This window comes from Lissotriton vulgaris, chromosome 4_1 (genome assembly GCF_964263255.1).
Source record: "Lissotriton vulgaris chromosome 4_1, aLisVul1.2, whole genome shotgun sequence".
NCBI lineage: Eukaryota > Metazoa > Chordata > Amphibia > Caudata > Salamandridae > Lissotriton > Lissotriton vulgaris.
In genome coordinates, this window is record NC_141691.1 from 1,297,747,733 (window position 1) to 1,297,763,398 (window position 15,666).

At 47.1% G+C, this 15,666-nt stretch overlaps 1 protein-coding gene across 8 annotated transcripts in view; it reads left to right on the forward strand.

Moving 5' to 3' along the window:
- LOC147723150 (uncharacterized) overlaps window positions 1-15,666 on the forward strand; it is a 518,006-nt gene that overhangs the window by 269,976 nt on the left and 232,364 nt on the right. For all 8 annotated transcript variants that reach the window (XM_086965540.1, XM_086965536.1, XM_086965533.1 and 5 more), the window contains one exon: window positions 171-242. In XM_086965540.1, coding sequence (XP_086821666.1) covers window positions 171-242 — 72 coding nt within the window. The remainder of the gene's footprint in view (window positions 1-170; window positions 243-15,666) is intronic.

Here is a 15,666-nt window from a genome sequence, read left to right on the forward strand (position 1 = left end):
TCCGGATTACCTCTTTGCCACTGTGCCTGAAATAGCGCCTGGAATATAGCACAAGCTATGCCCATATGCAACAAGTGGCATGCTGCAGTATTTTGTAGGCCTGTTTGAGAACATATTTTGCCTTGACAGCCTGTTTAATAAAGTGCATTATTCTGAATGTTCTTTTACAGAGCCGAAGGAAAAAATTCCTGAAAGAGCCTTGAAATTCTATATTTTGAGCCCCACCAGAGAGCCCCTGATTGGTATGTTTGTTTGTTTATTTCTTAGTACAGGGGTGTGATATCAAGTTAGTAAAAGAAGAGTGAAATGTGAAATACATTTGAAATTGCAATACTTTCCAATATTTTGTTTCAGACTGGTTACATTTTTCAGTTTGTTTAAGTTGAATGTGCTTGATATTTGTACTATGACCGGAGCGAAGCTGGACCATCCAAAATTGTAATTTAATCTGTATAGAGTTGGGGCTAATGGAATTGTTCAACATCGGAGAATTGGATTATGGGGTGGGTTAACTAAATTATTTGGTAAGTATAGGCAAGTTTAATTCGGCACATTGTTTGGCAGTATAATTTAGCCATTTAGAACTGTGAAATCACAATCTGTGCAGATGTTTTACTTCATTGATCAATTGAATACAGAAATCAGCACCAAATTGTTTAACTATTGCAAAGTATCTTCCACTGTGCTGCGTGGAGGTGCGTGGCAATTTTGAGAGTTATGGTTGATCGATTTAAGCTAGAAAGAAAATCTGTACATTATTTATGCAAGTGCAGTAAATCCAAACGTATGTGGAAAACGCAGCAGCTATAGAGGTGCATATTAACAGCGGTCTTGATTATAGCACGTTACACAGGACAATGTTATATTGTTTGTAAATGTGGCCTTTTCTAATCTAAATGCGGGAATATCCTGATTTTATTAAAGACGGAGGAGAGTATTATGCTCTTTTGTGAGCAGATACAAAGTCATTAGCAAACCTAATCTAATTAGAATATTAGAACTCCAATAACTACTGTACTGTAAATCATCAAAATGGTAAAGGTATTTGTGTAGAAGAAACTATGGGGAAAAAGTATTAAAACCGTGACACTGTCTAGTAAGAAGCACTGTGATGCGACCTGTAAGAAATAAAACAAGCATTGGCCTAGCCAATAGGTCTCGCCTCCTTTGGGACCTTATAAGTGTTTAGCCATGCAACAGTTGATGTTGTTGCACCAAGGATATTGTGCTGCATAACTAAATACTTATAAGGTCCCAAAAGCGAGTTTTATTGGCTATGCCAATGCTTGTTTATATAGTGCGAACTCTATCCATGGACGTTTAAATTCTTTACTTGGGCACCAGTTACATTGCAAAATGCCAGATTCATTTTGGTTTTAGGTGCAGGGAGAGTGAAGTTATTTGCCCAGAATCACAGGATATTGAACCGATAGACTCAAGCGTGGTTCCCCAGTTGCAAAATCGGCAGCTCTGGCCATAACACCACATCCTCTACCAACTATGCCTTCAAACCTATGCACTCTGTTTTGTGTTGGTCTCTGTGTAGCCAACATGTTTGCAATACTAAAATGTTTGTATTGTAAGGCATAACTGACACACAAAAAATAAATGAGAAAACCTAGAAAGATAGAAATGCAGCTAGCTGCTTAGATACTGGATTGGTGTCCTTGTTCCTATTTTCAAAGCTCTCCTGTATGGATCACACAGACCGAGCGCAATTGTCTCCTTGGATGTAAACGAGGCATCCAAAAGCCTGTACTCCACGTTTCAATATACCTACAAAGGTACTTTAAAATAAAACGGGCAAACCTATACAACATTCTTCTCCAAGTGCCACAGCATCTCAGACATTGCAAAAAAAACGTATGCAAGCAGGTGAGTTGTCTAGTTCTACCACAGGTCAAAGAAGAATTGAAATAGGAATTGTCCAAAAGTTGGCCTGCATACTAAAGTGGCAATTACCTCGATGCTCCTTGGGGTAGTAGTATTCAAAGTTGTTAAATTCGGCTTCATCTAGCTTTCAGAATTTTTCTGTTTAACTTCATCAAAATCATGAGGTTGGCTAAGTTTTAAAAAAAATGCCACAAAGGTAGGCTTGTAAAACCGTTTTTTAGCAAAATTCTTCCACAATAAAATCCGGGAGAAACACTCGAGCATAAAATTCTACTTGGATGTGAAATTCTGCTTAGTTGCCAAACTTTGAAAATACGTGAACTATGAATTATGTTCCTAAAATGTGAAAATATCGTTGTTGGATTTTGCATTTTTCACAAACACTGGGGAATTCAAAAGATTGTGGACCTTATGAGCATCTCAATGACCCAACAAAAGAGAGCAATATCATAGATCTGTGTTACGTACACGGACTGCCCATCACTGGCCAACTTGGATCCAGTGAAGATGTGTGTAGTGTGTTTCATCAAACATTAAAGATCCCAGCTGTGGTACCATTTGTCCATTGAAATGACCTCTTTGCAAAGTAATAAGGAGTGAGAGGAGGGTTTGGGCGCAGAAGCAAGAGTGACCTTTTGGAATCGGTCAGCGCTTTTCAAGCACTCGTGCTTGTGGCAGCATCCACCTTGCAGGAGCGAGCAGATGCGCGCGCGCGGCCACGCAAATTGGAAACAGATGGCCCTACGCGCTGCTGCTTGCTCCCGCAAGGTGAATGCCGCCACAAGCCTGAGTGCTTGAAAAGTGCTGACCGATTCCAAAAGGTCCTCTCCTAGAGTAGCACATGGGGGCTGCGTAGGCGAGACCTAAAAAATGATGAAACGTTGTTCTCAGAAAACGTTATAAAGTAGTATTCTTTTAAACAGCAAAGTACAAATAGTTTGGGATATTCAGGGAAAGATGAATGTTGAGCACCAGAAGAACTGCATTTTGTTTTTTGACACCTTTTGAAAAGCAACCTTCAATTTTATATCCAGAGCTCTCATATCTGAAACTTTTTAAAAAATCATTAACAAGCATGGACATAGCCAGTGGGTCTCACCTTTAGGACAGAATGGCTTTGCCAATTGCTTTTGGTGGTGCTTCATGGGCTAGGGGGATGCTGTGCAGCATTGTTAAAGTAACAATTAGTAGAATTTTTTTTTAAAAGTGCGATTGCGGCAGTCTAATCCCACTGACATCATCATGCCGCAGAACGCGTGCGTGCCAGCAGAATTACATGGGTACCATGGTGTACTGATCTAGGATGGCAGAAAAAAATATGATTTTTTAGACCAGAAACAAAACAAAAATAAGCATCTGCATAGCCAAAAGGTCTCGCTTTTTGGAACCTATAAGTATTTAGTTATGCTGCAGAATATCCTTGGTGCAACAACACCATTTATTGCATGGCTAAACACTTATAAGGTCCCAAATGCAAGACCTATTGCTATGCCGATGCTTATTTATTTATTGTTCATAACACATATTTTAAAGCCCGAAGAACGTCACGATACGTATCAGCTTTTTGTGTGGTTTTATCAATTAGAAATATTGAATACTTCATTCCAGCTGTTTCAAATAAATATAGCCTTTTAGCCGTCATCTGTTGCTGGCTTTCACAGCAAGTTGTTTGGGACTGTTGTCAATCACTTTTAATTCACATTCGGACGCCTTTAATTAAAAAAAAATACTCTAGCCCGTCATGGGAATCAAAGACTGTGTGACGTCACTATTTACAGTGATGTTAAGAGGTGATAGCGCACGTGATGTTACTTCGGCTTCCCCCCGACTGGAAATAATAAGACAACTGTTACATACTGATGATTGTTTGACTGAGAAGGGATGGCGGGGAAGAGATGAGGGCCATTAGAGGGCCTGTCAGTTAGAAATATTGGGAGATTCAGGGTGTTTCTCATATCCTACAACACATTCCTCCATAACGAGAAGAAGCAGAGCTCGGGGAGGCAACATCACACTAATTTACGCTCTCTCTGGGAAGGGCATAGAAAAGCATACTGAAAACAAGAGATGCGTTTTTACACCGGCCTCCATCACATTCCGGCGCTGGATTCCCAGCATTGAACGGGAAAAACTGTCAGGCATTTATTTGAAGGCATGTGTTAGGACTGTGTTTTGTGTACATATAGATGTCATTCTTAAGAGGGTCTCTGTAGGGTCGAGGACTCTTTCGTGAAGCCGACCAGGGCATGTGTCCAAGTCTGTCTCTCTCAAGTGTCTGTCTGCATGTGTGGCTGGTATCCAAAGAACCGAGGCATAGTTCTCCTTAAAGGGCACAGGCGGGCCTGTTTGAAGGCCGTGCGCAGGCGTTGGGTTTCTAGTAATCGCTTTGTTTGCCTGTGGTTAGCTGAATCTTTTTGTCTCCCAGAGTCTTTTTGAACTGTGGTAAAAACACCCGGATTAAGCAAGCCGCTCAATTAGAGACACAGGAGTGAGAGAGTAAACAAATCCCAGCGTGCTGACGTCAGGTCGAGGATGAGTGTACAGCACAGGCCATTGCGGGGCCAGGCCTTGGCCGACCCTATCCAAACCACCGCAGGTCGATATCTAGGGCCCAGCATGGCAGAAAGTGCAACTCCCAGCATGCACTTGTATATTAAATAAAAACAGAAGTTTGTAGAAATGGCATCGCCGTGATTTGGAGATATGAGTGATTTTCTTTACGGGTCCTACCAGCTAGTGCAGGAGCTAGCGTATTTGGGCCATAAAAGAAATACTACTGATAAGCAGACTAAAAGCGACGGGGCTGAAAGGGTGACAGTAAGAAACCAGTGGGTGGGGTGGGGGGAGTGCACACACGCGCCAGCAAATACGTGAGTGGTGCGCACGCAGCAGCGCCCAAAGTGAAAGTAATCTCGCTCGAAAGCTGGCAGCTAGGCTCGCTCACGTGAACGCAAGCATTAGGCCAGCAAAAGCCAGTGGGTAGCTCTTTGAAACCCCACTTACAAAAAGTCGAGCAGCAGCACATGCGTTGATCTAGGTTCGACCTAAAAAGAAAAGGAGAGAATAGCGCGCAGGAAGAAAAAGCGGATGGGATGACAGAAAGCTACATGGAGTGGGGGGGAAGCACTTGTGGGAGACAGCTAAAAAAATAAGCATTGTAAATGCAATAGGTCTCGCCTTTGATTAAGTTAAAGCATTTGCTTTGCTAATGGTATTTTATAGCAAAGCAAACGGCTTTAACTTAGTAAAAGACAAGACCTAATGCATGTTTAATGCTTGTTGTTTGATTTATGTACCTTTAGATCCCAGTGATATCCTCCTCCAATTTTGAAACTTTGCCATAGATGTTGTGGATACTGCTCCTTTCCCCCCATAAATGTAACATAAGCAGGAGCCATCATTAATAGCTAGTGTGTTCCATTAAACAGAAATTTCAGTACTCAGTCCATGCACCTAGTCATTACAAACAAGGTACTGAGAAACCCAGTAATACATTTGCCTGCTGCTGTCATAGAGCGAGCAGTGCTCTGCACTGAAACCCCCTCTCACAACATGTGTGAGAAAGTACCATCTTTCTTGCATGGTATGCCCCCACTTTTTGCTGAATTGACTGGTTTTCACTGAAATTTCTTTTAAGTGTGGAGTTTTGAAAGTGTAAAATATTCATCTAAAATCAGCCGAATAACGAATTCTGAATTACTCACCTGTGATCAGGGGAGAAGCCAATACTGTACCTTTTAGCCCAGTACTGAACCGCAAAAGTCATCCTAACTGTACTTACAAGTTACCTGCATTTTCTTTCATGGGAAACCATTGACTGATTTTCTGTGAAATTTCTTCTACGTGTCGATTTTTTCAAACTACAAATATTCTTTAAAAATCATACCAAGTACCAAAACGTAATTGCTTACCTGTCTTAGGTAGAGGTCCCAGTACTGAACTTAGAAGTCCAGTACTGGATTACGAACGTAACGAGAACCTACGTTACCTGTGACTTGAATTTCCTCCCATAGGATAACATTGCTTGGTTTTCATGAAAAGTGTCAACTTTCAAAATACATTTATATTCTTTAAAAATCACAACTGTAACCAAAACGCTTTTACTTAACTGTTTACAGCTTAGGTCCCGGGACTGAATCCAGGATCCAGTCCTGTGGTTAGCAAAGTTAATCCTTAAAGTAATCAACTGCATTTGTGTAGAAAAACCCATTGAGCTCAATGTTAAATTGTGTTAGAAATTGTGTTGCCAATTGCAACCACTGTAGCTATTGTACTTACAAAATCTATTGCCTTTCTGCACAGTAATTATCTAAAGTCACTCATATTGAGAAAAAGGACTACTTGGTTACCATCTGATCACACAACAGAACTCCTAAATTGCCTTTAGAATTCTGAAATTGTTTTTTCCAAAATCCTAAAAGTCTTGTCAGGGCTGTGCTTAAAGTCCCATTAGAATTCTAGAAAAATAAGTCGCTATAATCCAGGGTAGAGGGTTAGAACTGTCAGGTTAGAATGTCTCAACAGAACCCAGCTATTAGTGAAGATAATACCATGGACCTGGTTGAGTTGAGTAGCTCAACCTCACACCTTACTTACACTTGTCTTTTATGGTATTGAGGTCCTTATGCAAACTTAGATATAGCAATGGGCCTGCATCCAACCAAACAAGGGCTCCAGGCTGAGTATGCTAAAGGCCACCCCTCTGAGCATGGTGATGACCCGGCAGCTGGGGGAGAGGTGTCCGAGAAGGACAACCCCCCCCCACCCCCAGTCATCTCTAGAGAGCAGAGGGCCCCCATATCCATTACTCCAAGAATCCATTTCTGGGATCCTAGGCCTCACACAGGTGAGATAGGTCCCAGAGAAAACATTGGGAATATCCCCAGTGAAGAGGATAACTTTTTAGCAAAGCTTGCCAAAAGAATAGACCTAGAGTCCTGACTCCTGGCTCTAGAGAAAGAAAAGAAAGAGATGGGGTTAGCCCCCATCAGTGGTGGCAGCAATAATACAAATAAGAATGTCGAAGAGAATTCTGATCTTAAAATCCCCAAAGGGATTGTCCCTAAATTTGAGGAAGGGGATGACATCACCAAGTGGTTCACAGCCTTTAAGAGGGCTTGTGAAATAAGAAGAGTATAGAAACCTCTTTGGGGGGGGGGCACTCCTGTGGGAACTGTTCTCTGGTAACTGCAAAGACAAGCTTCTGACCCTCTCTCGGCCAGATGCAGGGTCCTATGACCTCAGGAAGAACACTCTGATTGAGGGATTTGGACTCCCTACTGAGGAGTACAGAATTAGATTCAGGGGGGGCTCACAAAACGCAGACCCAGTCCTTGATTGACTTTGTAGACTGCTCAGTAAAGACACCGGATGGTTGGTTAGCTGGACATAATGTGCATGATTTTACTGGACTTTACAATCTGTTTATGAAGGAACATCTATTAAGTAACTGCACAAAGGAAAAGTTGCTTCAGCATTTGGTAGACCTAGGTCTAATTTCTCCCAAAGAATTGGGAAAGAAGGCAGAACATTGGGTCAAGACTTGGGTGACCAGGACAACCACTAGTGGTGACCAAAAGAAGGTGGTTACAAAACCTCCCCAGGGGAAGGGTGGTGAGAATCCCCAAGATAAAAAGTCTGAGTCTTCCAAAGGGCCCCAAAACCTGTACAGTTGGGTGGGTCCCAAACTACTCCCTATGTGCCTCAGCCCTATAGGGGGAAGAACGTTGATCCCTCCAAGGCCTATTGTAACAATTGTAAGAAGTTGGGACATTTAACTGTAGGCAAAAATTGCCCCCACAACAAGGCCTAGTACAGCTACTCCTGGGGCAGCCAGTCTACAAATGGGATCAGAGGAGTGCCCAGAACAAGTCTGGGGATACACTCAAGCAAGTCTAGTTTCCTTAGGGGAGGTGGAGTTTGCCACTGTAGCTGTGTGGCCACCCAACCTGAAAAAGTATTTGCAATACCCTTACCTTAATGGAACTAGAATAGAAGCCCTGAGGGATACAGATGCCAGTGTCACTATGGTGAAAAATACACTGGTTTCCCCAGAGCAATACCTGATTGGGAAAACTCACACAGTCACCAATGCTGACAGTGTTACCAATATTCACCCTATGGCTATGGTGACAATAGGCTGGGGAGGGGTTACTGGCCTGAAACAGGTAGTGGTCTCTCAGAAGTTGCCAGCTGACTGTCTGCTTGGAAATGACTTGGAAACCTCGGCCTGGGCTGAGGTTGAACAAATAACCCATGCTGGGTATCCCTGAATTGGTGTGTGTGCAAACAAGAGCACAGAGCAATAAGAAGGGTGAACAAGTAGGTTTGTAGCCTGGAAGTATGGCACAACCAACCAAGAGAAAAAGCGAGAAGACTGGGGGACCAGCTACTACACAGCCAAACTCTCAGGACCCCTCTCCTCAGGGAGAGGACTTGGAAACCCTAGAGGGAACTGAGCCCATGGAGCTTGAGCCTTACCAGGTTGAACTCTTGGGCCCAGGGAGACTCACTAGGGAAGAGCTGTGCCAGGGTCAGCAAGACTGTTTCAAAAGCCCAGGGAGATGTCCGTGGTACCCACAGAGCTTAGGTGATAAAAGGATCCCTCCATCCCACATCTTCTATGACCGCTCTTGTCTTCACACCTGCCCATTCTAGAGAGTACTGACCTGGGGTAATACACTCTATGCAATATCTTTTGTTGGATGAGTCCGAATCTAACCCGGATTGACACTTCCCTTGGGCCTTGGAGTACTTCCACCCATTGCTCATCGTCTAATGTGCCGACATCTTCTTCCCATGTCTGTGAGTGCGGTCGTGGGGTCTGGAGCATTGTTGATTATTTTATCAAAAATATGGAAATTGTCTTATCTGCTCTGTAAGTACTCGATCCCCTTAGCGGGCCGGCCTCTACTATAGTTTCCCCTTCCCTGAGATGTTTCCTAAGTGCTTGGCCTAGTCTCATATAACGGAGCCATTCCCCTGTCCCATCGAGTAGTCTTGCTGCAGCTCTTTGAAAGTGACATACGCTCCTCCTCTCGAGAAGCCTCCTAATGTCTCTATTCCTAACAATTCCCATTTGGCGAATCCAGCTAAGCTGCCTACATTCTTAAGCAAATCCCCTACCCAGAAAGGAATAATGCCAGAGAGTTTCTTTTTTTATTTTTAAAACCTTTATTTTCAAATCGGTGCACACAGCTATTTAGCCATACATCCCGGAGGCTAGGCAGCATATCGTTAACCAGAAGGCCAGTGTACAAGGAGCAAGTTACCAGTACATATCAAGGTTGAAATTTTCTGTTTTTTAACGAGTAACAAGTATAAGAAAGGAAAGCACCAGAACTAGTGCTAAGAAACAAGGCAATTGAAACAATTGTGCAACAGAGCCCAATCCCGGAGTCGGCTAGGCCCAATAACCACAATAACAATCAAAAACAGTACTCATGTGTAGGACCATAGGGGGGAAGGGAAACACAGGATGGCTATGCATTCTAAACGTGTGTTGGAGTTATAGATTATGGGGTCAAACGTTCCTCCTGTGGGGCGGTGTCAGGTGGTATGCAGATGTCACCCCTATACTCATTCCAGGCCCCCCATATCTTCTGCCATTTTTTGGGTTTACCCCTGGCCACGTACACCGTCTTCTCTCGGAACATACACCAATCCATGTTGGCCTTCCACTGTACCACCTTTGGGGCTGTTGCGGCGCCCCACAGCTGTGCAATGTCCCGTTTCGCAACCATATTTCCTAGGGTAACCCATTGGGTTTGCGCATTGTTATAATCAGTTGGGCCCCAGACATTCAGGAGGCAGCGCCGCGCCTCCGCCTGAACATCTACCCCGGTCACCTCACTCATGATCATGTGCACCCGCCTCCAGTAGGAGGCTATTGCACTACACTCCCAGATAATGTGCATGAAGGTGGCTAAGGCGCCACATCCACGCCTGCAAAGTCCATCCACTGAATGACCCATGTGTATCAATCTGGGACCCGTGACAAACTCTGTGAAGAATTTTTAATTGTACCAACCGCAGCCTAGCAGGGATAGCAACTTCCTTGGGGGAGGACACCGCACATTGCCAGTCTTCGTCATCGAGCTCTATCCCATCCCGCACCCACTGGTCTCTCGCCTTCAAGAGGAGGTCAGTACGGACATTGATCAGTTTTTTATAAATGAGGGACATAGCGCTATCAGGCATATGGCCGTCCAACACCCTATCTTCCAAGGGGGAGTATTCAGGGATTCTCTCACCCTCCGGCATAACTGCCAGAAGTGCATGACGGAGCTGGGCGTACCGGAAATATTCTGTTCCGCCCAGCTGGAACTCAGTCTGTAATTAAGCAAATGATTTTATTTCCCCTCTCACTATCATATCTTCCACCTTGGAGATACCTATCATGTCCCACTTGTCGAATCCCTTGGTGTGCCACAGTTTACCCAGGATTTCAGAGCCGTAGAGAGGGGTTGCCATCGTGAGTCTGTCCTTCCACCCCTGTGACTTCGTGATCGCCCTCCATATGTGCACCGCTGTCTTCGTTGGCCCCGACATTCGACCATCCAGAGATCTCGAGTACAACGCCCTGTGATACTTCCCATCGTCCAGGAGCCACCGATCCATGGCATAGCCTGGGCTTTCTGCTGGACCGTAGAGACCGTGATTAAGGGCCGCCAACTGGGAGGCCCAATAATATCTCCGGATGTCAGGCTATGCTATACCTCCGTCATACCACGGGAGCGTAAGCTTCGTGATGGCTATGCGTCGCCTACCGTCCCAGAGCAGGGCACGTTGCAAGCCCTCGATCTCCCTAAAGTAACTGGCTGGAACCGGATCTTGGGTATTTTGTAAAGCATACAGGAATCTGGGCAGGGACATCATTTTAAACAATGCCGCTCGCCCAGAGAGGGAGAGCGGGAGTCTACGCCAGCCCTCTACGTCACGTCGGAGACGGACGAGAGGGGGAATCAAGTTATTCATATAGTGCATCTTGGGGTCCGTTGACATGTAGATCCCCAAGTATTTAAAACTCTGCCTCGCGACCTGTATGCCACAGGCCCTTGGAAGTCGAGGCGTCCCTCCTCTCAGCACGTACAGGTGTGACTTCGACCAGTTAATAACCAGGCCGGAATGCCGGTCAAAGAGACGAAGCACATCACACACCACAATAAGCGACTTGCAAGGAGAGGTGAGATACAACAAAATGTCATCCGCATATAGCGACACTCGGTCCTCGAATCCAGGGGACCACCGTATCCCGTTTATATCTGGGTGGTGCCGTAGCCACGCGGCCAACGGTTCAAGTGCCAATGCAAACGACAGGGGGCAACCCTGCCTGGTGCCCCTGTGGAGAACAAAGGACGCGGAAACACGACCATTGACCGTTACGTTGGCCAGCGGGCCGGCATACAGAAGCTTAACCCACCCTACGAATTCCGAACCAAATCCGAACTTTGCTAACACTGCCCACAGGTAGTTCCATTCAAGGGAGTCAAACGCCTTCGTAGCATCCAGGGACGCCAGGGCGGCTGGTTCCCTGAGCATGTGGGCCCTAGCAAGGGCTCCATGGAGTCTCCGCAAGTTAAGGGCAGTGTTGCGGTGTGGAATAAAGCCGGACTGGTCCGGGTGCACTAAGTCGCCAATCACGCCAATCAAACGGTTGGCCAGCAATTTAGCCAGGATCTTAGGCTCAGCATTCAGCAGAGAAATGGGACGATACGACCGGCACAGATCTCTGGGTTTCCCTTCCTTATGAATGACCACAATGGTGGCCAGTCTCTGGTCGTGGGGAAGCATGCCCTTCTCCCGCGCCTCCAGAAACATGTTCCGCAGGGGGCGGGAGATGACATCGGGTTTGATCTTATAAAGTTCCACTGGTATACCATTGGGGCCGGGTGCCTTACCGGACCTAAGGGAGCGAATGGCAAGGGCTATATCGTCTGCGGAGATTTCCCTATCCAAATCATCCCGGTCTTCCTCCGACAGACACGGGAGGTCCACCTCCGCCAAAAGCTCCCCGGAATCGGTCTCGGACTGGTCAGAGACCGAGGTGTAAATGGCCTCAAAGTAGTCTGCAAACGTCTCGACTATGGCCTTCGGATCGGTGACAGTCAAGCCGTCCTCCCCCAACACTTCTGGGACTACCCGGTTGGCTCTTTCTTTTTTGTCCAGCCAAGCTATGAGCTTGCCCGCCTTATCCCCGACATCATAGATCCTACCCTGTTGCTCTCTACCCATAACCTTAGCAGCGTCAGTAACAGTAGCTCGATATTCTGACTGTTTAAGTGAGAGAGCATGGAGTAGTTCTGGTGTCGGGCCGACCTCCAGTCGGGAATCCAGATCTTTAATCTCAGTTTCGATACGCACCACACCCGCATCTCTACGTCTCCGAACGTCAGCAATAAGGGAGAACGCCTCTCCCCTTAAGACGGTCTTGAATGCTTCCCATAGGGTGACAGCCGATGCAACCTACCCCGCATTCTCAGGAAAGTAGAGCTCAATAGCCTTGGCCATGAGTCCACGAGTCTTTGGGCTGCGGAAGTACCATGGGTTGATCGCGACCATCCGGTCGGTTGCCTCAATATCAAAGTCGAAGGACACCCAGACCGGGGAATGGTCCGAGATACCCCTCACCAGCAAGCGGGCCTCAGACTGCGGACGCGTGGGCCGCTAGAGTCAGTACATAGTCGATTCTAGAAAGGATACCGTGTGCCCCCGAGTGGAACGAATATTGACGCTGGGTAGAATGCCTGAGCCTCCAGCAGTCAATCAGTCCCATGGTGTCCAGAAAGTCGGGTAGCCAGGATTGCGAACTTCGGAGATCTCTGGATGGATGTCTGTCTAAGGTCCCCGAGCAGACCGAGTTGAAGTCTCCCCCCACAATAAGTAGCCCCTCTGGTAGACCCAAGATGGCGCCTCCAAGGTCCTGAAACGTGTTGTTTTGTAACCCAGGGGGGACGTAAACCGAAACCAGAACCAGAGACCGTCCCTCCCATCTCCCCGAGACAGCAACGTACCGCCCTCTCTCATCAACAACACTAGAGTTAATCTCAAGGGGGAAGAGACGCACGCACCATAATCCCCGCCCCCCGGGATCCCGAGGAGAACCCTGAATGTGCCACCATCTTGAATCCCTTCCTGTTGAGCGCCTGGCACGTATTTCCCACCAAGTGTGTCTCTTGTAGCAGAATAACATCAGGCATACTTCTCCTGAACAGTTGTAGAACCACCCCTCTCTTAATACGGTCACCCAACCCAATAACATTCCAACACAGCACTTTTAGTTTCCTACTCCCCATCGTCAAATCGTGGGCCCTTCCCGCCCCCGGCAGGCCACCTAGTTACACAAACAGGAATATCACAGTCTTGGAATTGCCTTGAAAAAGGGAAAGAGAAAGAAGGAAAAATTAACACACCAACAGTCAAACCTCCCCCCACCCTGCACCCCTGCGTCAGACTAAAAAGCCCCCCAACCAGCAGTGTGCCTGTCGCCCCATTAACTACACTACAAAAAGGACCCTAGAGGAGAAAGGAGATCTCACAGGCCCCCCCAGCCACCCTCCATAACGAAAAGAAGGATATACATCGTAAAGTGCAGCAGTATAACATTGGTTGTCTCCAACAGGACCACCTTCCGACAAAGTCATGAAAGTGAGGTCTATTCCTGGTGCTCAGGGCCTCCCGAGGCGCCCTCCGAGTGTTCCGTTCGTTCATCGTGTCTGTGCGGCAAAGTGTCCAACCAGTCGCTCACCACTTCAGGCAGGTCGAAAAACAGAGCACGGCCGTCGTGTTCAATGCGTAGTTTCGCGGGGAACATCATTGAGTACTTCATCCCAAGGTCTCTAAGACGCCTCTGCAGGATAACGTCCCGATCCCTGAAGTTGAACAGCCGTGCTATAATGGGTCTCGGCGTGGCACCCAGTTTGGGGCGCCCCCCAGGCATTCTATGGGCCCGCTCCACTGAGAAGAAGCGACTGAGGCCCGCTGGGGCCAGATGAGTTTGCACCAAGTCCTCCACGAACAGATCAGTGGCAGATTCCTCTGCCCCCTCCGGTACTCCGGTGATTCGGACGTTCTGTCGCCTGGCACGTCCCTCAAAATCTTCCAGTTGCCTCGAAGAGTTCGTTGGCTGACCTCAAGTCCCGGACCTCCGTCTGAAGGTCCGAGACATCAGTTGTGAGGCTCGCAGCTTTAATGTCCAACGTTTTGACCCTGTCGTTGGTCTTGCCCATGTCAGCTCTAATCAGATTAATTTCGATCGCCAGAGTGTCAACTTTATGCGTCAGAACCTCATGCTGTTTGTGCATCTCCGTCTTGATGCCAGCTATGGCGCTCATAACATCCCGAAGTGTAGGGTCCGACGTGTCAGGCGATCCCTCCCGATGAGGGTCCTTCGGCCGGGTAGCCTTACCCGGTGAAGTCCTTTGCTGGGCATAGCGATCAATCTTATTAGACTGGGAAAAAGTAGTCTTCCTACTAACTCGATTCGCCGTCCTGTCTGGCTCGCCCCTGCCCGCCATGATGGAGCCGGGGAGTTGAACAAAGGGTGGTACGCCAAGGCCCCTCTGGCTGAGCAGAGCAATCGCAAAGTAAAGTGGTCACTGATAGTTCCTCAGCGATCGTTCACTCCGCAACTCCGCGTACTCCGTAGGGCCAGCGTTGCAGTCACTCGCATAGCATTTCGCTCATGTGTTACGGTGTCGTCGTCGTCAGCCACCACAGAGACAATAGCCCGTCCCTGGCTCAGATCTTCAGCACGACGTAACTCCGTCAAGGAGTGTCGGATTTTGAATCGGACAGCGGGTCCCGTCTCCACAACCGTTCACCAACAATAGTCTACCGTCGTGGACCAGGATTTCAGACAGGATTTATGCGGAGGTTCGGAGGGTCTCCGGAGCTCCGAGCTTACGCAGCCATCTTGCTTGCCCGCGAAGCTCCTCCCCCGCCAGAGAGTTTCTTATCCCACCCCAGGTATTTTGTGGTGGCCTTCCACATGCAGCGCCATCATTTTAAACTGCAAAACACACAAGATGATTGACGGAATGTTGCACAATGGCAAAACATTCACCCCCAGTCACAGATCTGGGTTTAATCCATCGTTATTTTGCTCACCAAGCCACCCCAGTTCAGACATGGCCATTTGCAAATCCGTCTTGACCCTGTGCCTCATGGGAACAGTCAAGCCCGAACTGCCAAGCCATGTCTTTCCTGGACTGGAATCAAGCATCCTAGGACCGTTTTCTGGCTATCAGTCGTCTTCAGCCCGGATAGCATGACTCCAGTGTTGTAGTGAGCACGGAACCCACGTCTGGGCATACCCTTCCCACATAGGGTGAACAGCAGAACACACAAGATGATGGACGGAATCATGTTTGCAATCCGAAATGAGCCTGTCTAATTGTCGCCCTAGTGTTAGGTTATAGAACTCCCCCAGATCACACATAATATAAATTCCTAGATACGTTAAGCCTCTTACGTTCATCAACACGAGCAACTAGAGGTTAGGGCTGGAGACCCTCCGGATTAAGAAAACCATAATGATTTGTCCCAATTAATGCAGTACCCAGAGTACTCTGCAAATATTTGGAAGATCTGCAGGATGCGGTTGACTGATTGCCTTGGTCTGTTCACGAATAATATGTTGTCTGCATAGAGAGATATGCGATCTGTTCACCGACTGGGATGCCCATATTAACGGGTCCTGTCGGACCCACGACTCCAGCGGCTCTAGAGCCAATATAAACAGAAGGGGACAGCGGGCAGCCCTGCCTGGTACCT